The 25,862-nt window shown below is 39.0% G+C and overlaps 1 protein-coding gene across 1 annotated transcript in view; it reads right to left on the reverse strand.

Moving 5' to 3' along the window:
• Positions 1 to 25,862, reverse strand: part of LOC136885570 (myotubularin-related protein 9) — a 121,152-nt gene that overhangs the window by 48,487 nt on the left and 46,803 nt on the right. The window contains exons 3-6 of the mRNA XM_067158218.2: positions 8,022 to 8,184; positions 7,769 to 7,923; positions 3,881 to 4,006; positions 2,894 to 3,043 (exon numbers count right to left, since the gene is read on the reverse strand). Coding sequence (XP_067014319.1) covers positions 2,894 to 3,043; positions 3,881 to 4,006; positions 7,769 to 7,923; positions 8,022 to 8,184 — 594 coding nt within the window. The remainder of the gene's footprint in view (positions 1 to 2,893; positions 3,044 to 3,880; positions 4,007 to 7,768; positions 7,924 to 8,021; positions 8,185 to 25,862) is intronic.

The raw sequence follows: 25,862 nt of genomic DNA on the forward strand, positions 1-25,862 counted from the left end.
CTTTACATCCCTCAAGTTTCACGCATCCTTGAAGAATGTCTTCCTTGGTCTTCCTCTTCCTTTCTTTCCATGTATTTTTCCTTCAGAGATGTTTACAAGGAAGTCATTATGTCTCAGGATTTGACCTACAAGTTTTAACTTCGTTTCTTCCACATCATTTATCAGTCTCTGTTGCTCACTGACTTCCTTTAGAACATCTCGATTCGTCATTTTTTTTTTTTCTTTCCAGTCCTACATGCCCTCGTCATTTTCCTCCAAATCAACATTTCAGTAGCTTCCAATGAATCTCTTACAACTATTACAACCATAAAGTAGTACACTCCAGACAAAGAATTTTACAAAAGCCTTTCTTATTTTTAAACTTATATGGGTATTTGTTGAAAGACTTCTTTTATTTTGAAAGGCCTGTTTAGAAGAGCTATTCTTCTTTTAATTTCCTTGGTGCATCTATTATCTTCAGTTATAATGCTTCCTAAGTAACAGATATGTTTCACTTGTCCTATTTTACAATTTCCTATTCTTATGTGTTTTCTTACTATTTTCAATATATCACACAGAACAGTCAACATTCTATTTAATTCCTTCTCAGAGTCTTCTACTATAGAAATGCCGTCAGCAAATCTAATACTGTGGATTCTTTTCCCATATCTTTATTCCCTTAGTCCTTTCCTTTAAAACATATATTGCTTCCTCAATAAACAAACTGAAAAGGTATGGTGAAAGTAGACAACCCTGCCTCACCCCTTTCTTAATTCTTGCCATTCTTGTACATCCATTCACCACCTGTATAGCTATTCTTGTAAATTTTCTAGATGAACCTCCTATCTTTCCAGTCAATCCCTACTTTCTTCATACATTTAAACAACAGTTCCTAGTTTATCATGGCAAAAGCCTTTTTCAAGACAATGAATGCTATAAACACCTTTCTGTTCATTTCTAACCTTATTTCCACTATCATTCTTAATGCATGGATTGCCTCACTCATTCCTTTGCCTTCTCTAAAACAAGCATTTGCCTGGTGTGAAAACGGGAAACCACGGAAAACCATCTTCGGGGCTGTCGTTGGTGGGATTTGAACCCACCATCTCCCGAATGCAAGCTCACAGCTATGTGACCCTAACAGGTCGGTCAACTCGCTCAGTGAAAGATCCCCCCCCCCTCCTAGTACACCAGGCTGTTGAACATGGTGCTCGAATTCTTAAAATGGAAAAGAAAAAAACAAAACAAATGAAAGATATCTCCAGCAGTCTGTTAGAAACGAACATTAGGATATGCCATATCTTCTGCTTCCTGGATCAAATAAAGAAGACAAACCCTTTAAAAGTTCTCTCAAGTTTTCCTTGTAAATATCTATTATAACAGAATCAACATAACAAATACAGGATGAATGTTCCAGGTACTAAACATATCTTCCACACAGCAACCACCTTATTCACAGAGAGAAGGACGATAAATACTCGTTGGTACAAAATATAACATATAGTTTGCTTTTTCCAAATTAATTTAATTCTTGATATCAACAAGTTTTAAAATAATCAAGATCGGATAATGAATTTATGGAACATACCACTTTGCCACGCCTTATTTCCTGTTGCAACAGACTTAAGATTTTTCTACAAAATCTTAAATTAACTTGGCATCCACAAAAAAATAAGATTATTATTTAATTGGTCAAAATACAACTAATTATTATTGGCTAGCAGTCTTCTGTGAGGTCAATCCTGCACTTTTATTGCATGTGCAATTTTGATGAGCTAATTTCCTGTTTTCCCCACTTGCTTGCGCTCCCCCTATCCAAAACTTGAAGAGCCATATCTCTCTAAGTTTTTAATGGAACAATATATCTCAAACGTACAGCCAACCATTATGTAATCAACTCACAATTACTTTTAATATTCATTGTTACTTGGGTAATAAAATAACTAACAAGGACATAAAATGCTGACTAGCACAAGCAAAGAAGGCCTTTCTTAAGGAAAGAAATTTGCTCACTTTGAACATTGATATAAGAATTAGTAAGACATTTTTGAAGACTTTTGTCTGGAGCGTGGTATTGTATGGAAGTGAAACATGGATGATAACTAACTCAGAAAGAAACAGAATAGAAGCTTTCGAAATGTGCTGAAGGCGAGATTGATAGATTGAATCATGAATGAAGAGATACTGAACTGAATTGGTGAGAGGAGACTGATTTGGCTAAATTTGACCAGAAGAAGATATAGAATGATAGGACACATCAAGACACTCAGGACTTGTTCAGTTAGTTTTTGAAGGAAGTGTAGTAGGTAAGAACAGTAGGGGTAAACCAAGGTATTAATATGACAAGCAGATTAGAGTAGGTATAGGATGCAGCAATTACGTAGAAATGAAAATGTTAGCACAGGACAGGGTGGCATGGAGAGCTGGATCAAACCAGTCTAAAGATTGATGATGCAAACAACAACATTCACCTTGTTTCTTTTTTTTGTATACTTTGTCTTCAGGGGCAATCTCCAGGTGGAGAAAGTTGAAATAAATAAAAATAAATAGATGGTTAATACAGGAAATTTTCAGATGTCTACAAGCAGAGAGGCACTATATGCCTTACAGGTCACTAGTTATTGTTACAATCACCAACATTCCTTCTCTCTGAGTCATCCTTATGCAGTACAGAATAGGTGAGTTGTCAGGCAGAAAGATATCAGAATGAGTAACTGGCAGACACTATATTTCTACACAAACATTTTAGAGAAAAGGCTCCTTGCAGCATGGAGCTCAATTACACTGAAACAGATACCGATTAAGGAAAGACTTTCCATTTCTTGTTTATGAATTATGACCAAAAGTAAAAGACCATCAGAACTGAATTCAATATTTCAACTGATACCTTAATGATTAACTGGTCATACAGTACCTTTGCTGTTTGCGCAAGAGTCTGAGTGCGAGTGTCGATGATGTAGCCTCGCTTGCCTGGGCCTAGCACAGAGTTGATGAGCCGCTCGTCTTCCTTGCAGCGTCGAGAGCTGGGGCCCGTCATAGGCTGGCTACTCCGCATTAACACACTCTGTGGACAGTATATACAAATAGCATTGCAATACAAGAATTTCACATTTGGGTTTTCTGTATTGACTGTACAGTAATAATAATAAAATATAAGACTAAAAGATCCATCATAGTCAATACACAATGTCTGAAAGAAAACTGTAAGAATTAAGACAGAAAAGGTACATGTTTCAGTTCCTTTGGGCCTTCAGCCTTTATGAAAAGTTATTCTTGATTTGTCACCAAAAATTCCCAAAAAACCACATAGAAACAAAAAACACTTATTCTCGAAGCCTTTACGCATAAATTAACTTGAGTATGTGGTCGCGTGACAGTGGTTATATACATATCTATGATTCTGTTACATCGGAAGAGTAACTGTAGTGTAAATTGCTTTCTTTCATGGACAATTAGAAAAACGATAGTTGAAATACCCTACCAATATGGAAACAAAAGCTTGATAGTGAAAGTAGTATGTTTCTCCAATGAAAATTTACATATATATATATGTAAGGGTAAAGTGGAGGTTTGTATTCTTGAGTTATGTATTCAATTTTATCTTATTTGTGGTGTCTTCTGTTCTAAGGCCTATTTCCTTCAGATCCTCTCTTACTTCTCTGATCCATTTACATCCTGTTATGGTATTTTTTGAGACGAGATTGTGTTGTACTAGTTGTTTCAGAACTCTCGAATCCTGCATCCTCATGATATGTCCAAAGAATCTATCTTATAATAGTAGACGAAACAAACAGATCTGGTCAAAAGTGGATGGTATGATAGGTACATAGGCTGTGGTTTGGGATCATGCTTTCGGTAACATAACACAGAGACTTAAGAAATAATAAACTACAGTACTTACCCCACCTTCGTGGCGATAACTCAAAACAGGGAAGCGTCCTCCCTCTCGGAAGTTGGCAGCAACAATGATAGTTTCATCATCTACTGACTTCGGTACAACTACGATGCTGGGGTATGTTGGACACACCTGATAAGACAAGTCAATGCACAATTAATTTAAGAAAGAAAAATATCTTTTAGATTTGCAAAATTTTGAAACTATAGCACAAATTCTCAACATTCTCTAAAGCCTAGGTTACCAAACTTCTGCAATTCACTGTTCTCTGGATAAAGAAGGGTATTTGCATGGGTCTGTAGACCAAAAGATGCCTAATAATTACATCTTGCAACTGTGGTTAGGTAAATTAGATAATAATATGTACTTTACAACATAAAGAGTGTAGGTAAACATATGCTGAACAATTCTGCCATTGAACACATTCAACTAATCATAATTTGTGAGATGGGTGAGCCTGCCAATCATTGCCCATTTTTCAAAATCTTGGAATCAAACTGAACATCAGCAATCCTCATTTTCTTCTCTACACTGATTTTCTCTTGACATTTATTCTCTAACATGGAGACAGCCAAAACTCAGCTTTGTACAAATAATAAGTCATAAATGGAATAAAAATTAACTGATCTTTATAGTTTACCAGGTCAGGGGCTTTTACCTGGATCTGAGGGCTGATCTGAAGTTCACTCAGCATATGTGAGAACTGACGAGCTATCTCAATGTGAAATATCGGTCGCAATCATGGAGGCCAAGATTAACGGCCGGCCCAGAGGATTTGTTGCGCTGACCACGTTACCTTATAGTCCGCAGGCCTTTGGGTTGAACAGCACTTGCTTGATACATTAAGGCGCATTGGGACTGTAGTACCATGGAGGGGTATCTTTACTACTTGGAAAGGAATGTTCATATGTTATTGATGCCAAACCAAAGTTTGGATAAATTTAATCATATTTATGGTATTGAGACTCCTTCACATTACACATGGTTGACGATGCACCGTCCATATTTCACTCTCAGAATGATAAATGACAACTGTTCATTAAAAGAAAGCCAATTCTTTAACCCTAGATCTGGCAATGTTAAATCTTGTGGTGGAAGCCATATTTGGCAGCTTTTACTTAAGGTATGAAATAAATCTATAAAATTTTATGTCTACGTAAAGCTAATACACCGAAGACTGTCGTGTTTGCACAAAATATTATAAATATTTTGACTAGAAAAATGTACAGTCTGTTCAAAAAGAGGAATTCCCACATTCAAAATAATAATAATAATAATAATAATAATAATAATAATAATAATAATAATAATAATAATAATAATAATACCGATTGGTACACCTATACGCCGCATATTTGAATGTTCCGCCTTAAATTACCTCTCTACTGTAGAAACCCTGAACTTTAACAACTGAACTAACTCTACTGTTTATCAGAAGATGTCTCTGTGGGTTTTTGATTTGCTTTTGTTTTTCATTGATCAAGATGTGTGGACATTCTCTAACAGATGTCTCTACCAAAAACTATGATAATGCGCTCTGGTGTGAAGGAATGAACTTTCTTGGAGAAATTTTGTATTCATAAGTTTTCTCTTTACTAAATTTTGTTCTGTCATTTGTGGGTTGGCAATATTAATCCTTTCTTTCCGTCTGTTTTGAATGTAGCCAATCAGGAATTTCTGTAATTAATTTTCGGCCAATCGGGGCTTTCTTCTTCAATTTTGTATGTAACTGTGTATTGTAGTCAATAAAAGTTTGAGGGCGGGTTGTTATCGTTCATGAAAGGTCTCGAACTTTCCACGAGGGTATAAAAACTGCTGATTTACTTGTCTCAGGGCCACTCGTATAACATCTTTCTCAGTGGGTGAATATGTAGCAGGGGGCGGGAAGCGCCTCGTCCTTCAGGCAGCAGCTCTTCAACAAGGTAATGGCCTTTTAACATCTTTATTTCTTGCTAGCTCAGCAGTTTAACTCGCGGGGAAGGTTCAAAACCTTTAATATGTAATCTATATCTTTAAATATGTAAGCCTTTTCAATTCTTGTAAAAAATTCACATAACTTGAACTGTAATTCGGGGATAGAGAGTGCTTTACCCTCTCGAGCTCCCCTTCATTTTGAAATTGAGGCGACTACGTTTTTGTGACCGTTTCTACTCTTCCTTAATGTGTTCAAGTTTTCTCATAGGAGTCACCTCCCTAGCTTGGGATTAGCCCCTGTGTAGTCGGCCGAGAGCCACTTAGGTTTTAAAATGTGTATTTAGGAGTGCAAGTTCACGCCTCCAGTCCTCTCTGTACTTTGGGCCAGTAACTTACCCTGTTGTTTTTCCTTCATGGCGAAGGCCCTGTAGGTTGGGTACAAGTCACCCCTGTTTATCTATAAGTGTGCCTTGTGGGCAGTTTGTAGTAAAGTCCGTTTATGGCCTCTTAATAGGCTTGAAAGATTGAGAGCGGGTCAGTTCTTTCCGGTTTTTGAAAGGTGCCTCGGGGAGGCGTGACATGTTGATTGCTGGGAGCAAATGCTCCATGAAATTAAGGGTTTTCTGCCCTTTGGTAATTTGTGGTTATGAGCTGAGGGCTCAGGAATTGTAACTTGGGGCACGCAGCCCAGAACTTGTTAATACCCGAAACTCTTGTTTTCGTTTGTAAAATCATTATTGTACCTGAACTTTTTATTGTTATTTCACTTAGTGAAAATAGTTAAATGTTGTTATCTGTTGAAAATATAACCTTTATTTAAACTTTAATCTTTAAGACTTGTAGTTAGACCCATTCCAGCCCGCACCTTCTTTCACCTCTGCCTTCCACGGATAACTCCGTAACAATAATAATAATAATAAAAAAACTTTTGATCATATGTAGAAAAAACTGAAATATGTTGCAAACAAACTGAGATATACGAATTGCCAATAACCTGTAATGTATTAGCAAAAGTGTTATCACTTTGAGGGGTATATTCATGAAAATATTAGGGAAAATGTATTGGCATTCCTTGCTCAAGATACAAATTCCAAATCCGACTCAGAATCTGTTGGTTCATTCTCTATATCCCCCAAGCCAGATATATCACTTTCATCGTCCAGCAAATTTTGCAATACTTCATCACTAATTTTCCGTAATGAAGAAGTCATATTTAGACACAGACTGTACTGAAATATACATAATTGACCAAATAATGTATACACAGAAGTAAATAACTCAGACCAAACGGAAAACTATGAAATAAAATGAAATAGAATATCAAAGCAGAGCCCGACAGTTTGTTTACAAACACAACAGCAACGGCGTTCAAACACATGGTCGGAAAACTGCACTCATTTATTACCCTGAATTTGCGCCCAAAGAGGTTGTAACTATGAATGAAACTTAACTCACGGCTGCAGTGGTCATTGAGAATGACAAAAAATAGATTGTCATGATATCTGTTGGAGAACTGAGGAAATGACATGATGAAATACGAACATTACACAGTTGCTAGTACCAGGGTTAAAATATATATAACAAGAAATATAACTTCAACATTAATTAATTGACCTAAAATGCTGATCTATTTGGTAGTGACCCAGTGAACAAATTGCCCCAGGGCATCGCAGCACAGAATTTGGGAACCAATGCAATAGCCTGATGAAACGGGGTTGTAAGCAAAATTCGCCATCGTTGTCATTCCAAACATTCTTGAAACTGGTTAAGGACAGTATATCTAGCATAACTGAAGCAAATTAAATGTTTAAAAGTTTACAAAAGATTGTATACGATGACAAACTTGAGGCTTTCAAATAGATGCTAATTTTATTCCTGAAATACTACAGTATATAAAAGGCAGAAAATCCCAACCAGCATGAGGAGAATTTAGACTTCTTACCATAGCATTTACAACTTCCTTAAATCATTAAAACTCACCGAGAAATCTTTATTGATATAGCTGAAGCGCCATTCATCTGCTTGTGATGTCACAAGTTGAGAAAATTCTGTTTCAGGTCTGAAAGCAGTCCATCCATCCTCCAAAATGGGATACATGGGCCGGTAAAAGAATGGATAGCGCAGCGTAGGCTCTTCTATAAAAAATAATAACAATAAGAAGAACAGCATTGTAAAAGGCATCATAACCACTATCATTTAAATAATGAGCAATATGAAAACTTCAGTTACTAACCCAACGAGGCGAGACGTTCAATGGAAGTAGCCACCTTGACAAATTCTTCAGGAGAATTAATGTCCAGTTGAATAATCCGGAAGTCTTTGCATTTGATGACAAGACTTCCTCCCAACTCCCCATTTGGTTTCCTTACAATGGCATCGACATTGTGGTGCAGCAACTGTGACATACAGAAGAAAAGACATAATTAAGACTGGTGGCAATTTAAGGGGCAAAACAAAAAGACAGTCAGAAATACTCATGCTGACTGTGTTCAGACTTAATTTTGTATTAATTATATATGCCCAACTAGGGAGCACGTTTTAACTTATTTAGCACAATCTCTTCTTTCCAATATCTCTTCTTCCGCTCATCAAATTTCTTTTTGCATTCTTCTTATTCTTCTGTTGTCCTTTTGTTGAGGCTTCAAAAGCAAATTTGTGTTTGTATTTTAGGGTTCTAAATTTTGTTCTATTTCTACATTAATACCAAGTTCTTGTAGACCCCTGCTTTCATCTAGCCAAATATTGTGGTTTATCAGGATAGTACTAGGTGGACTTCGGTACAGTGGAGATGGCGGAAAAGGCAGACCTGGACATGGGGATAAGTACGAGTACAATCTAAAGAGGTCAATGACTTCGGGTAGGTGAGGCTCTTTAGGAGGAGTTCCTTATGGAAATTCTAAGTTCCCATGGAGGGAATTAGATCTTTTTCCACCAATAGAGCATATCGAAAATCAGATCAAAACTTAGATGTATGGCTTTTCAGGTGTTTGCTCTAATTCCCTCCATGGGAACTTAGAATTTCCATTCGGAATTGCTAGGCGGGCATTAATTCCATTGTGGAGTCTTATCTCCCATATGCAGGTATCAGACTGTGCCTCTTAAATAGGCTTCTGATAAGTTCACCTGCATACACCCCAGTGTCAGTGGGTAGGGTCTGACACATCCCACTCTGAAGAGTCTAGTGTCAGACCTAAGACGAAACGCTGGTTAATAGAGCAAACGCCTGAAAAGCCATACAGCTAATTTTTGATCTGATGGTTCCTTGGTGGAGGTAAAATGACAAAAGTCCATCTAGGAGAGTCTGCATTTCATGTTAGGAGCGGCCTGAAAAAAATCCTGGCAGTAGGTATAAAATGCCTTTGGGTGTGGCGAGCCCATTATACTAATAGCCTATACAATGACAGAGTGAGTAGAGGCCTTGAAATGGTTAGGGCGTCCCCCAAATGCGACGTGCAGTTCCTGGTGTTCTCATCCTAGGGAAACTGTGAAAATTAGAAAACTATGGAGGTTCTTGATTCACAACCCGACCCAGAAGACTGAAAACGGGATGTGAAGAAGACGGAGGAGAAAAAGAAGAAGTAGTAGTGTGTGTCCAGGTCTGCCTTTTCTGCCATTGCCACCATACCGAAGTCCACCTAACACTCTCCTGAAAACCACAATATTTGGCAAGACGAAAACAGAGGCCTACAAGAAAATGGTATTAATGAAGAAATAGAACAAAATTCAAAATCCTAAAATACATATACAAGTTTGCTGTAAAGCCTCAAGAAAAGGACAATAGAAACCTATTGTTATCAATTCTATGCAAGTGATCGGAAAAACTAAAATCACATTTTTCCGACTGCATCCGTGATTTGATAAGATTTCGTGTAGTTTCTTTTTTTCAATCAAATTCCATCTTTTAAATTTCAGACCTGGGATTATTCTGAGAATTTTTCTCTCTTATTTTTCAGTAGCCTTTTAGCATTGGGAATGTTTCTTAGATCACACATTACAGGGCCCCACTTTAGCAAAAAAGTCAAGTTAAAATATTTCACTCAATTGTGACTAAATACTGAAAAATGAAATGGTGTATGGCTTTTAGTGCCGGAATTGTTTGAGGACAAGTTCGGCTCGCCAGATGCAGGTCTTTTGATTTGACTTCCGTAGGCGACCCGCGAGTCGTGATGAGGATGAAATGATGATGAAGACAACACATACACCCAGTCCCTGTGCCATGGGAATTAACCAATTATGGTTAAAATTCCCACCCCGCCAGGAATCGAACCCGGGACCCCTGTGACTAAGCCCGGGACCCCTGTGACCAAAGGTCAGCACGCTAACCATTTAGCCATGGAGCTGGACACTAAAATACTGAAGGCAGAGAAATGGTGAAGATGTCAAAACGCGTGTTTTGGAGAGCTCTATCAAATGGAAAAAGAAAATTTTGGAAATCATATCCGTCTCAAATGTTACTCACAAAAAACTGTAAAAAAGGGCATTTTAAAAAAATGAACTTCTTCCACAATTATTATCCAATGTTCATTTTAAATATTTCAATAAATAGATTGATCCTTTATTAAAAAACTGTGTGCCAGGTTTTTGAATTTCGCAAAACTAAGGTCTCCATTTCGATTTGAAGGGGGTCCTGTATGATGCGACAACCGACGAGTTTCCGGTTTGAGGTTATGTTATCTAAAACTAATCACGTGAGTATGTCATGCAAGATTAAAAGGTGGGAGGATGTTACGATAATCTGGTTAAGTTTATTTGCACCTGGCCTCAAAATGGCACACACAGGCTGGAGATCAATGTGTTACTCTGTGGTGGGTGACACATGATGGGACAATTACAACAAGAGTGTGATGTGTAATGGCAAAAAAGCATTGTTCAACGAATACCAGTAAACACGTGGAGATCAGCACTCATAATGGAACGACTCTCGATGTAGTTTTCAGGAAGATGACACTCGAAATGATGCATTATACTTCAGCACTCACAGAGTGATTACTTGTACAGTGGAACCTTGGATTGCGAGCATAATTCGTTCCGGCAACATGCTCGTAATCCAAATCGCTCGTATATCAAAGCAAATTTTCCCATAAGAAACTATTGAAAGTCGGATGATTCGTCCACAACACAAGCCCACAAAAACATTTATTCGCATAACATTTCTAAAACAAAATATAACGTAAAACAATTAAACTGCACTTTACCTTACAATACAATCACTGTTGGTGTGAGGGAATCTCAGTTGAAGTGAGAGATTCCATTGACTTTTCCTTCTCCTCATCCTCTGACGAGATCTCCATAACCTCCTCCTGTTGTAGACGTAGACTTGTTATAAAATCTCGCGATATCAGCCACTCGCATACCTCGTTCGTGTTTTTCGATCATTTCCTTCTTAAATTCCATTGTAATCATCTCCTTCGACCAAATTCCTTTTTAGCCTTCTTTTCGTTCACAGGGCCCATCGTTGCGGAACAGTTATATCACTAATGACAGAAACAAAACATGTACACTCGTACAGTGTTGACTATGCAAGCGAGGCATGCCAACTGAAGTCCAGCGCGGGAAATGATTATACACACATTTTCCCAGGAAAGAGAATGGCAGGGGGAGGGGAAAACAAAGGCACAGGGGAGGTGGAAACGTACGTACACGTGACGCTCGTATTGCGAAACCTCACTTGCTTATCCAGTTGCAATTTATTTAAAATATTTGCTCGTCTTGCAAAACACTCGTAGACCAAGTTACTCGCAATCCGAGGTTCCACTGTATCTGTACTCAAAGAATTCACATGTTGAGGATGTAACAATCACGAGTCCGGCCGCTGACGAAACCATCAACATTTATAGACATCATTAGTGAGCTGAAAAGTTTGAAAAGAAAGAATATTTTTTTACTAGTTGCTTTACGTTGCACCGACACAGATATGTCTTATGGTGACGATGGGATAGGAAAGGCCTAGGAATGGGAAGGAATTGGCCGTGGCCTTGACACCGAGGTGTCACATTTAATCGCCTTCTTCCCCCCCCTAACGTTTTTGGACCTGGGCTAATCCCTGTGGAAATTAGTGTCGTTCTACCTCAATTTTCTGTGTATTCAGTTCGCTGAATTTCTTATTTCCTTCTAGTTTTATGATTCTCTACCACCTTATGGTAACGGTCTGGTCCGTGTAACGACCTGATCTAAAGGGCTCCTTGTACGTACTGACATCTGTGCCGAGAACTGGTACTACGATGCTCAGCTCCTTGACCAATGCGAGCTCGTCTCGGACAGCTTGTTGGAGCTCGCTCGAAGCGAGAGAGTCATTCTTGTGCTGGCGTCTGGTTGGTGATGGACGCGTGTAGTAGGTGCCTCGTGATGATGAAGATTTTACTTGGAACTATGGAGAACGGCTGAATACTACGTGTGTGAGGGCTCTCCTCCTAGCCCTCAACATGAGGTGATACCTCATTCATGGTGAAAACGTCCACAGACTGTATGTATTTGATTTAAGTCTATCTATCTGCGTTTGGGAACCAGAGTCTTAAATGGCGACGCGGAGTGGCTTCAAGCTCCTGTTCTATTTTCGATATTGTTGAAACCCCAAAAAGAAAAACTGTTCGGAAGTGTTAGACGTGTCTTAGACTCTAATGGTTAAAATTTGTTCACTCTCGGCTAAATTTTAATGATATGTTTTCAAAAAAAATAACTTGGGTAGTATGTCCTTTTAAAAGCATATTCATTTAATCACGTGCTATTATGGTGATGTAAACTTGTAACGTTGTTCTGGACGTATGGTAAATTTCATTCTAAATTGTTCAAGAGGAAAAAGGAATATGATATAATTCTAATTTTTACTCTGCTGTTAAGCTCATCATTATTGGGTCTAACGTGAACTACTTAGCCCTAACCAAGAACCGGTTTGTTTATTTAATTTTTGGGGTCCGGTTTTATATTTTCTTCTGTCTTTGTTCGTACTACCTAATAGTTACCTTTTTTGCCTCGTTCCTAGTTTCCTTTCTGTGTGTATCTTTGATTTTGCTTTGTTTTCAGCGTGGGCCTGTTACCATGACAACTTATGTTGTACGGTGATTGTTAATGTAAACATTTTCGGTTGATGAAGGATTTTGGTTCCTTGTTTACCTTTCTGGGCTTGATTACCTGCGTTTCCTTTCTATTTTATTGAATGTTTTGTGCTTCCCCTTTTCTTGTACCTTTGTTTTGAATTTTCCTAATTCAAATTATATTTTTAACTTCTCCCTGTCCGTAGTGTTTAAGGTGAATTTTCTTTTTGGGTTCCTGGTAAGACCTGTCTTGAGTAGGACTAGGTGGTTCATGTGGTTTTTATTAGTTTAAAGGCTGTTTCTTTATTTTTAGCTGATACGCTTTTCATTATTACATTACTTCTAGTATAGTGGGGTCCCCTAATATCTTTTAAATATGATTAATTTATTTTCTTGGTAATAATTTTATTTCATGTTGATTACTAGTCTTTCCATTTTATTACGTGGGCGTTTTCTTATTACTAATTGGAAGGTTTAATTTTTCTCTAATAAATTCTACTTACCATTACATCAAAACACTGGTGTTGTTCTTTCAAGTGAATTACTCATCTGATACTGGATTTTAATTTTACATGGTTTGATGTGTCACCTACTTCTTATTGTGGTAAGTAATTTACTGATTTTAAGGTTACGTTCTGTGGGTGGCTAGTTGCGCTTCCTGTCCTAATTTTGTCTATTGTGACTCTTATGTGTTCTATTTTATTGCTGGCCTTACCGTAGTGTTTCTGTGTTTGACTACGTTCGGGTCAGTATTGTGGTAGCAGAGCGTGGTTCCTTTGATTCTTGGACCTGTGGCTCGTACCTACCCGTAGGTTATTTGCATCCTCACTTGACTTTGTTTTACCTAGTATCAGATGGTAATTGATTGAAGGAAGTACATAGTGTTAACCTGACGTAATATACTTTTGTAAAAGAATTGCAACCATCTTATTCCATCCTTGATTTATTTTGTTTCATATTGTCTTTCGTCATGGCCCGACCTGTTATTCACCCTCACCACCTTCGCAAGTCGGAGTTGCAGTATGAGCTTGCGATCCGAGGTTTAGAACCAGTGGGTACTGTCTCTGAGTGTGCCGCCTTACTTTCAGCTCATCTCCAGGTGCCTCTTAACCTATCTAAATTAGATATCTCGAAGATTGGTGAGTTTTTACATGTAATTAATTCTTCTTTAAATGAAATTTCTATAATTCTTAAAGAATTTACTGAAACGCCACCTACGAAGTCTCAGGTTAGTAGACTCAAGGCTAGAGTGTACCACCACTCGGGGCGTATCCAAGATCTTCTTACTTTGAAACCTGAGGGGGAATTCATTAGCGAATGCACCCGACTTTTGACATTAGCGTCCAGTATTTCTACTGAACTTGATTTAATAATTGCAAGTAGAGAAATGGAGAACTTGTCGGTTACGGATAGGACTAATCCTCTTTGTAATAATGAAAGTGTAAATCAAAATTTATCTCCTCTTATTCAAGGTGCATGCTGCGTAACTTCTCCTGTCCTTGAGTCTATTTTATCACGGTTAAGTGGTACATCGCATAATTCCTTGAAAGAGCTGTTTCACGGTGTGAAGAATTTCTCCGTAAACTCAATTGAGGAGTGCCTTAGATTTTTAAGGTTCCTTGTAGAATTGCAGGAATCCGCTAGTGTATACTCTGTTGATGAGGTAGGCATGTATAGGGCCTTATTTTCCCATTGCGAAGGTATTCTAAAAAAGGAAATTTCCGAGGCTATCTCTCAGAGGTGTAAAATTGATGAATTTCATGAAACAATTCTTAACAAATTTATCCCCTCCTTAGCCCTTCAGAGTCTCATCCCTCAGTATTGTTTTCGAACTCAGTACCTTCACGAAAATTTGCTAACGTACATTGTTGATGTAAAGTTCTATTGTAAAGTGTTTCGAATTTTGGTTCCTGAGGAAGAAATGGTAACTCGCATATTAAAAGGTATATCTCCTGCTTATCGATCTTACCTTTCCCTTGTAAAATGTCCTACTAATTTCATTGAACTCGAGACTGCGTGTACCTTCGCTGAGGATGTAAAGCACGGAGACGCCTCCAGGCCTGCCCACCTTCCCCCTCCTCTTAACAATTCTAACTGTACTGGTTATGCTAATGTACCTTGTAACATAAAAACAAAAGAATGTTTTGTGTGTGGTTCTACGGAACACTTAAGGAATTCGTGCCCGTCTAAGAGTAATGGACGTGATGTTTGTTGTTATCTTTGTGGCTCTAAGCAGCACATTAAAAATTTTTGCCCAAATTCATTTCAAAGACGCCATAAATGACTAGAACCTAAAAACCGGTTTCGAATGTTTCAACCTTTTAAGAATGTTGGGGACTCTGATGCGATTGTTTGTCCTCGTAACTGTAACAGAATTTGTGGAAATGTTGTCTCTGTAGGAACCTTCACCAGTGTGGAAGTGAATAATGAACCATTGATGGCTTTGATTGACTCTGGGAGCGTTGTAAATTTAATTAATTCTGATTGGTATTCCAATATGAAATATGCTTGTAAGTTACCGTCCTTACAACCTTCTGATGTAAAGTGTGTTACTGCTAATGGTAATTATGTAGAAATTCTAGGGACCGCTAGGGTGAAATTGAGAATTGGAAATTTCACCTGGAAAGTGTCCTGCCTGGTGGTTCCTAACCTTTCGTGTAACTTGATTCTAGGAACTGGGTTTTTGTCCAAAACTGGACTCGTTCTCGACCTTCAAGACAGGAAATTTTTCTTTAAGTTTTCCCCTGCTAATAAATTTAACTTGTCTGATGGTTCTAAGGGTAATTTAAATGCGAATTGTGTTTCTGAGTCAGTCCCTGATGAAATTAGCAATGTTAAGGAATTAAAACTTAATCATTTGAGTAAGGAACAAGCTGATGAAATTCGTGCACTTTGCAGCGAATTCCCTGAAGTGTTCACCAGTAAACTAGGGGTAACTGATGTTATGGAATATGATATCGAACTAACTGATACCAAACCTGTGAGATCCCCTCCATATAGACTCTCTCCTCCACGTATGCTGGAATTGAAGAAGATTATTGAAAAACTTCTAGCGGAAGGGGTTATACGACCTTCTAGCTCCCCATATGCCTCTCCTGTTTTCCTTGTTCCCAAGTCCACTGGGGGTTTTCGGGCTGTTTTGGACTATAGAAAATTAAACCAGAAGGTGGTCCTTCAGTCTATTCCGTTACCTGATCTGCACACTTGCTTTGGGTGGTTTTCTGGGGCAGAGTTTTTTACAGTACTGGACCTTAACCAGGCCTACTATCAAATTCCTTTATCCAAGAGGTCCATTCCTCTAACTGCCTTCATCACTGACTGGAATTTGTATGAATTTGTCAGATTGCCTTTCGGTTTGAACTCTGGTGCTGGAATTTTGACGCGTTTGCTGGATACTATCTTCTCTGACATTAAATTTAAATGTGTTTTTCACTATCTCGATGATTGCGTTGTCTATTCTAAAACCTTTGAAGAACATGTGATTCATGTACGGGAAGTCCTTGAGCGCTTGAGGAAAGCTGGCTTGACTGTTAAGCTTTCTAAGGTAACCTTCGCCCAGCCAAGTATGTCTTTTCTTGGACATATTGTGTCTTCGAGTGGAATCTCAGTTGATCAATCCAGGACCCAAGCAATTCGTGATTTTCAACCTCCTAAAGATGTCAAAGGCATTGCCCGTTTTGTGGGAATGGTTAACTTTTTCAGGAAATTTATTCCTAACTTCGCTGAGGTTGCTGGTCCTCTCAACCATTTAAGGCGAAAAGATGTTAAATTTGTCTGGGGTCCTCTCCAACAAGCAGCTTTTGAAAAATTGAAGTTCGCTCTCTCGAACGCCCCTGTTTTGGCAATTCCTGACTTTTCTAAACGCTTCATTGTTCAGACCGATGCATCTGGAAGAGCTATTGCCGGAGTACTCTTGCAAGAGTACGAGGATGGTCGTAGACCTGTTGCGTATGCCTCCCGAACCCTCAATGATCTTGAGAGCAAATACTCGATTTATGAGTTGGAATGCCTTGCTGTCCTATTTGCTCTCGAAAAATTTCGGCCCTTTGTCGAACATGTAAATTTTGACCTGGAGACGGATAATCAGGCGTTGTCGTGGGTTTTGAACCGACCCAAAAGAACTGGGAGAATCACCCGTTGGGCTCTTAGGATTTCTGCCTTCAATTTTCAAGTCAAACATATTAGGGGTACAGATAACGTCATCGCTGATAGTCTCAGCAGAATGTTTGATGGGGAACCTTGTACGGAGATAAAATCTAATGTTGAAAATTTTGATGATGGTAACGTGATTAAAGTCAATGCCATTCTTTCTGAGCTACCTTTGCTTTACCACGAAATCGAAGATCTCCAGAAATCTGACCCTGAATTGAATGAAATTATAAACAAAATTGGTAATGGGACTCTTGTAAAACCTTATTCTCTTGTCAAAGGTGTTCTATGTTGTAAGGGACGAGGAGACCTTTGTTTCAAAATTGTTGTTCCCAAGGTACTGGTACCTGTCATCTTCAAGTATTACCACCATTGTCCCATTGGAGGTCATCTAGGAATGTTCAAAACTAGGCAGAAAATTAGGGAATTTTTCATCTGGAAAAGAATGGACAGTGACATCAGAAGCATGATTAAAACTTGCAAGGTTTGTGCCATAAGTAAACCCTGTCTAAACAACCGTGTGGGTTTGTTGTCGTCCTCACAAGCTTCACGCCCCATGGAACGTCTGTTCATCGACTATGTGGGACCAATGGTTCGATCTTCTTTGGGGAACACGCACATTTTCGTGTGTGTGGATGCGTTCTCACGGTTCACTTGGCTTATTCCAACTAGGTCTACCACTTCTCGGTCCACTATTAACTGTCTAAATTATATCTTTGCTTCTTTTGGTCCTCCTAAGTTCCTTGTCTCTGATAACGCTAGTGGGTTTACTAGTCATCTGTTCAAAAAATACCTTTTCGAGTTGAGCATCTCTCATGTCACTACTACACCATATTATCCTAATCCATCCTATGCTGAGAGGGTAAATAGGAATTTGAAGTCCGCATTGATAGCCTACCATCATCATAACCAAGCTAAGTGGGATTCCTGTTTACATTGGCTAGCTCATGCATTTAACTCTGCCATTCATGAGTCTCATGGGAAAACACCCATGTCCCTTATGTTTTCCTACACTCCATACTCCCCAATGTCAAATGTACTAGGCATCGATGACCTTTTGCCTGATCTATCTAAACCTCTCGATGTCCAGAAGATTTGGGACGAAGCAAAGAAAAATCTCTCTGTTTCATATGAGAAGACCAAGAAAAGGTACAATTTGGGTAGGAAAACAACTAAGGTAAAGGTTGGTGATACAGTCTTCATAAAATGCTACCCAGTCAGTAAAGCTGTTAATAAGTTTTCCGCCAAACTGGCACCCAGGTATCAAGGTCCTTGCACCGTGTTGCAATTTCTGTCCCCGGTATCAATGTTAGTGAGTGATCCGGTTGCAAAAAGGATTAGGAGAGTCCACCTGTCACAAGTTAAACCTGGTTAATGTACAGTACTGGTTCGTGATTTTCTTCCTTTGGGTTTCTGCGTTATGAAGTTCTAAGGTATTGAAAGAGACATACAGCTGAGAACTACATTTCTGTGAGCTAATTAAAAGTAAAATATCATCTTTCTGTTTAAGTGTAATTTAATTCTACCTGGAGTTTTCATTGTGGTACATGTTTCTATGATTTTTAAAGCTAGGTTTGATATGTTCTATTTGTCTTAGTTCTGGTATTGTTTCTGGTGTGAACATTGTGGTTTGGTGGTGTGTGGAATCTGTCACATGACTGTTTCTTGGGGGCCTCTTACCAATTATATTTCTGACCTGTACTCCTTATTTCTTATCTTCTCTGGGTTTTAATTTTTAAATATCATACCAATTCTGCTTTGGGTGCGGGTAGGATTGGATAACGGATACTCGGAGACTTCCTTCGGTCTTCTTGCTGCTCACACTTTGGGATAGCAAAAATTTTATGATCGTGTCCTGTTGATATGTATTTATCCTCCTGTCCAGGGTGTCCATTTGGTAGCCTTTTGGACTATTGGTTGCTCGTTTTAATCTCGTCACCTGGGTGATTGTTACAAAATATAGTTAAAAAAAATTGGTTGAGTTTTAACTGTCTGGGGGTTAATTTAATCATGGAATAGTTTCTGTTCATATCTTTGTCTTGTTTCTGGTTCTGGTGATCTTATCCATATTTATCTCTTGGAAATTAGTCTTACTCTGTTTCTTCATCCATCCCTTGTAGCAAGGTTTATTTGGAAAATTAGCTTTAAAATCTTATTCTGAATTTTATTTATGGCCTATTATCGATTTTCAATGATAACTATCCCTGAGTATCCTTTGATTAAGCTTCGAAAATTAACCCTTCTACTTGCTGCTGATCAGTCGCTGCACTAAGTTAGCTTTGGTCATATCCTTTGAGGGGGTTGTTAGTCGTGGGGTGATCTGTTAACCTGTGTCGGGGTTGGTAGACCGTTTGCTTCGTGCATGGATCTTGAATCTTTATGGTTTCTCCATCTCTAGCAACTGGTTTCTGCGCCTCTTCATGTCTAATGTTACGTTGCCCTCTTGTAATTATTCTAAGTACTGACAGTAGTACCTCTATTGTAAGTAATCTCAATTTATTCTTTACTTAACTTATGGTTTTCCTTATGTTGAAAATTTTATCCAATTGTTTTTTGAAATTTTGTTCTGTTTTAAAACTTCCTTGTTACTATCGGTGGTATAAGGTTGTCCTCTAGGGTATTCTCGGGTCTTGTGACATTTTATTCCGCGCATAACTATCATCACTATGATACTGAAGTTTTTTCTTGAAGCTGGTATCTTATTGTTGATCTTACCGTTCTGGGCGAGTTGTGGTGTGTATGTAGGGCTGTTGACTGTAACCATCTTCCATCTATTGATATTATGTTGAGTAGTGTAGTCAAGGCATGGACTTGAATCCTGAGAAGTTATCTTCTTTTACCTAGGTGGTAGGTTTGCTAGTCCTGAATTTGGCGGTGGTGTGGTATTGCACCATGTTTGGTTAAGATGCTGTGTGGCATGTGGTTGTAAAGTGACCCTGTTGTGTTGACTCTTGGTGCTGGTACGTCTGTGGGATTTCTGTGAGGCAATGTTTGTTGTATTATTGCACTCTGGTGGGTGTTTAAGCACCTTTCTTGAACCATTGTGTCTGTAGGAAGATGGGAATTAATAATGTAGATTGTGTCTACCTCTTGTGTAGTATGTTCTGGTCTTGGTCAGTGAAAATTGAGATTGCCCGCATAACCTATTGCTCTGATGACTTCCTTGTTTCCATCTATGATATTTGTGAAGCTCAATTTTCTTAAACCTACCTTCTATGGTTATTTTCCCTTCAGTTATCTTGCTAACATTAGTAGATATTGTTGGTTACCTGCTTTCCGTTCTGCGTTCAGGGTGGTTGAGCGTGTTATTGCCTACCTGAGAGCTGTCGCTTGTGGAGTCATCTTGCCTATTTATTTTCTGGCCCCTGTAGTCATCTAATTGAGGTATTTTAATACCTTTTCTGTTTGATTGGGTGTACTATAGTGGGAAGTGTTTTAGTTTTTCCTCTTGCTGTGTAGGTTGGTTGTGTGACTCCAAGTTATGTCCTGAAACCTTATCCATCAATCCTTGAACAGTGATTCCCTTTGTATTAGGTTGTTCCTGGTTTAGTATGCCTCTGTGGAATGATTGTCGATGACAGACTGCTGCGCTCCCTACACCTAATAGTACTAGAGGTCTCCAACTCATTCTACTCTTGGTGTTCTTTGCTTGGAAAGACAGTTACCATTAACTCATTTTTGGCTTCACAATGCTCGTGCTCTGGTCGGTAGTTGCTCTGATTGGTGCGTTCTTTTCTTTGAAAAGTCTTTTCTTGCAGGGTTATGCGAGGTCAATTAACTATGATTTAAAATCTGCATTCCTTAATGGTCTAATTATTTGGGTTAAATTATGGTGGGTTCTTAAAAATTAATGAATCATTGACTCACGGATCTGTGGATCTCAGTCTGTTGTTTTTTTTAAAACTTGTTCTTTCTTACCTTGCCCGTCTCGTGTATGCTTATGTAAATCTGTTTCTTTTGGGGGATTGAATCTTGGTGTATTGTTTGTTTTGAGGATTTACCTTATTGTTGGTAAGGGTTCTCCGATGGAGTACGCGAATTGATTATCCTTCTGGTGGGTCCCTGTATTGGTGGGGAAACCTTGGTGACGTTACGCGCCTTCTACTTATCCATTTTCAACGTTTTTGTTTAGCGTTTTGAACCATTAGTATATTCAGGTAAGTACTGTATTCTTAACATTTGAGATCCACCTTTGGAGTGTGGTGGGTTAAGCTTACCTTGCCTGTGTCGATTTAATATGTATGGTGTTCTGGTGATTTTTGGTGCTGATAGTTTATTTTGTTCGAGACCTGTCTAGTTTGCCTAATTTGTGTTCTTGTGTAATTTAGTTTGGAGGTATGCTCTAGACCTGAGTCTATTGATAATTTTACTAGTTTAAGTTTGTATTATGAGATTTATCTTTGTCTTTGGTTATAAAAAAAAAAATTCACCAATCTTGAGGGTTTTCCCCCTTTTCTTCCTTTTCCTGTTTGCTCGCGGTATCTTCGTATTGTCGGGCATTTTAATCTAATTTCGAAAGGATGCAAGATGTTGCATTTCTTAAAACCTGGAACCCGAAAACTAGTGCTCACTTTGATATGGTAATTTCAAAGTTTAATGTAAAATGTACAGCCGAGAGAGATTTCTAAATTAATTATTGGAAGGAAACCCTATGTATGCCTTGTGTATAACCTTTCATGAACTCTAAGGGTGAACTTTTCTTCGTGGTGTAATCACCACCGTGTAAGCAGTTGTAATCAAAACCTAAAACTATTGGGAGTCTACTAAGTCGAAGGTGTAATTCTAATTAGACTGTGTTCTACCAACTTCTTCAAACTAATTGTGGTTGTGATGGTCCGGTTCCTAAGAGAAACTGTGGCGTGTAAACTATTGAAACCTTGTGCATGGAAAGCTGAAAATATTGTGAAAAAGGTTGAACTCAGTGATGACTGTAATTAATGCCGTAGAAAGTGATTCTAAAGCGCTACCGCCTTACTGGATATTTATTATGTAGAACGTGGTACTTGTGGTCGCTTTAATTTTGGACTATAATGAAAATTTTGGTTACTTCTGACCTCAGTGCCGAAGATATGTACTGGATAAGCAAAGCTTCGGAGGGGGTGGCTGACACCGAGGTGTCACATTTAAGCGCCTTCTTCCCCCCCCTAACGTTTTTGGACCTGGGCTAATCCCTGTGGAAATTAGTGTCGTTCTACCTCAATTTTCTGTGTATTCAGTTCGCTGAATTTCTTATTTCCTTCTAGTTTTATGATTCTCTACCACCTTATGGTAACGGTCTGGTCCGTGTAACGACCTGATCTAAAGGGCTCCTTGTACGTACTGACATCTGTGCCGAGAACTGGTACTACGATGCTCAGCTCCTTGACCAATGCGAGCTCGTCTCGGACAGCTTGTTGGAGCTCGCTCGAAGCGAGAGAGTCATTCTTGTGCTGGCGTCTGGTTGGTGATGGACGCGTGTAGTAGGTGCCTCGTGATGATGAAGATTTTACTTGGAACTATGGAGAACGGCTGAATACTACGTGTGTGAGGGCTCTCCTCCTAGCCCTCAACATGAGGTGATACCTCATTCATGGTGAAAACGTCCACAGACTGTATGTATTTGATTTAAGTCTATCTATCTGCGTTTGGGAACCAGAGTCTTAAATGGCGACGCGGAGTGGCTTCAAGCTCCTGTTCTATTTTCGATATTGTTGAAACCCCAAAAAGAAAAACTGTTCGGAAGTGTTAGACGTGTCTTAGACTCTAATGGTTAAAATTTGTTCACTCTCGGCTAAATTTTAATGATATGTTTTCAAAAAAAATAACTTGGGTAGTATGTCCTTTTAAAAGCATATTCATTTAATCACGTGCTATTATGGTGATGTAAACTTGTAACGTTGTTCTGGACGTATGGTAAATTTCATTCTAAATTGTTCAAGAGGAAAAAGGAATATGATATAATTCTAATTTTTACTCTGCTGTTAAGCTCATCATTATTGGGTCTAACGTGAACTACTTAGCCCTAACCAAGAACCGGTTTGTTTATTTAATTTTTGGGGTCCGGTTTTATATTTTCTTCTGTCTTTGTTCGTACTACCTAATAGTTACCTTTTTTGCCTCGTTCCTAGTTTCCTTTCTGTGTGTATCTTTGATTTTGCTTTGTTTTCAGCGTGGGCCTGTTACCATGACAACTTATGTTGTACGGTGATTGTTAATGTAAACATTTTCGGTTGATGAAGGATTTTGGTTCCTTGTTTACCTTTCTGGGCTTGATTACCTGCGTTTCCTTTCTATTTTATTGAATGTTTTGTGCTTCCCCTTTTCTTGTACCTTTGTTTTGAATTTTCCTAATTCAAATTATATTTTTAACTTCTCCCTGTCCGTAGTGTTTAAGGTGAATTTTCTTTTTGGGTTCCTGGTAAGACCTGTCTTGAGTAGGACTAGGTGGTTCATGTGGTTTTTATTAGTTTAAAGGCTGTTTCTTTATTTTTAGCTGATACGCTTTTCATTATTACATTACTTCTAGTATAGTGGGGCCCCCTAATATCTTTTAAATATGATTAATTTATTTTCTTGGTAATAATTTTATTTCATGTTGATTACTAGTCTTTCCATTTTATTACGTGGGCGTTTTCTTATTACTAATTGGAAGGTTTAATTTTTCTCTAATAAATTCTACTTACCATTACATCAAAACACTGGTGTTGTTCTTTCAAGTGAATTACTCATCTGATACTGGATTTTAATTTTACATGGTTTGATGTGTCACCTACTTCTTATTGTGGTAAGTAATTTACTGATTTTAAGGTTACGTTCTGTGGGTGGCTAGTTGCGCTTCCTGTCCTAATTTTGTCTATTGTGACTCTTATGTGTTCTATTTTATTGCTGGCCTTACCGTAGTGTTTCTGTGTTTGACTACGTTCGGGTCAGCCTTAACTAAGGTACAGCCCCAGCATTTGCCTGGTGTGAAAATGGGAAACCACGGAAAACCATCTTGGTCTCATTACCAAAAAATGATGCCTGCCTGGCCATCAGATGATATACATATTGTTTCCAATAGGGAACCTGAAATATTTGTCCCGAATGAGTAAATGTATAATACCAATGTAAATGGTCCATTATTGGACTTAGTCTCTCATAGTGCATTGGCACTGCCGGTGGCTCCAGGTAGTCTATGCAGTGGCCTCCACGATATGCACTAGCCATGCGTCTTGGTGGGAGTGCTATTTACCAACTGTTGAGCCCAACTTAGCACACTGGGGCAAAACGCTGGCAACCAAGAATGAGTTAGCTGGAAAATGTATAACGTCCAACAACAGACCATTTATATTGGTATTATATTGTGTTGGTAAATGTACTGACATGAGGCTGATTTATCTCAGCACCTTCAAATACCACCGGACTGAGCCAGGATCGAACCTGCTAAGTGGGGATCAGGAGGCCAGCACCTCAACCGTCTGAGCCACTTGGTCTGGCAATAAAGGTACTGTTGAAGTCAGAAGAGACCAATGGAGCAAGGAGCCTGATACAAATAAGTGGAAGCATCTCAGCCAGGGGAACTGTGGCCACCAAGCTTAGAGTTCCAAGTCCACCTTTTAGTCTCCTCTTACGACGACAGGCACGGGATTCCTCCACCCACAGGGACATCTGGCAAACAACACCGTAACAACTGCTCTTGATAAGCATACAATTTGGGATTCTGAAGGGACTCAAACCGGCTAACTACAGTGTGGGACCAGAGAGATTTGACGCCTTAACAATCATCACCACCAGGCGGGCTCCAATCCGAAAGTCATCATTTTCAATTCCCCTTGTCCAGCTCCTGTCAGGTCTGGGTGTTGATGGCACTTCTCCACCGTTGCCTCTCCTTCCACCACTCCTCTTCAGTAATTGTACTCCAGTCCAGTCTTCTTTTTCTTATACTGTGTTTGACAGAGTCCATCCATCTAGCTCTGGGCCTCCCTCTTTCCCTCTTTCCTTTTATCTTAGCCTCTAACATTTATTTTCGTATCCTTTCCTCCTCCATCCTCGCAACATGTCCAAACCATCTCAATTTATTCTTCTCCATCTTGTCACTCAGATTTTCTACCCCTATCTCTTTTCTGACCTCAACATATCTTACTTTGTCTCTCCTTGTCTTCCCTATTATACTCCTCAGGAACCTTCCTCTCACTGGCCTGAATTTACTCACATTTCTTGCTGTCAAAGTCCAAGTCTGTGATGCATATGTTAATATAGGGGTATAGTACATCTTGTACATTATCTCTTTACATTTCATAGAAACTTCTCTCTTGCACACCAGGTTGCTTACATTCTGGTAGAATGTACGAAGGTCGATCAAATATAAACAGGATTTTTGTACCTGTACATCAACAGTTGGCAGGACTGGCTTTGTGGTTCTGCTATGCTTAGGAGGGACTGTTAGGAGTGGGGGGAGAGTGCTGTTAGATATTTCCTGCCGTTTTGTCAGGAGCGCTCACAATGTCAGGGCAACAGGTGCACCCCTCCACTGTGCAACGCATAATTATAAAATTGCTTGCTCGTGAAGGAGTTACAGCGGTGGAAATTTGCCAGAGATTGACTGCACAGTTTCGTGATTGTCAAGGATGCTTGTGTTTGCCTGGCATAAAAAGTTCAAGGAAGGACGAGAACGTGTGAAAAATCAGCAACATGATCGCCGTCCTCGGACCAGCATTACAGACGAAAACACTTTTGCGCTTAAAGGCATTACTGATGATGAGCGACACGCGACAGTATCAGAAATTGCAGAACAAGTCGGAGTCAGTTATGGGAGCTGTCAAGCAATCATCACAAACGACCTACAGTTCTGTAAAGCTACAGGAAATGCACTGGACTAAACTTTATCATACTCCTTACAGCCCGGACTTTTCGTCCTAAAATTTCCATTGGTTCGG

This window comes from Anabrus simplex, chromosome 14, assembly GCF_040414725.1.
Source record: "Anabrus simplex isolate iqAnaSimp1 chromosome 14, ASM4041472v1, whole genome shotgun sequence".
Taxonomy (NCBI): domain Eukaryota; kingdom Metazoa; phylum Arthropoda; class Insecta; order Orthoptera; family Tettigoniidae; genus Anabrus; species Anabrus simplex.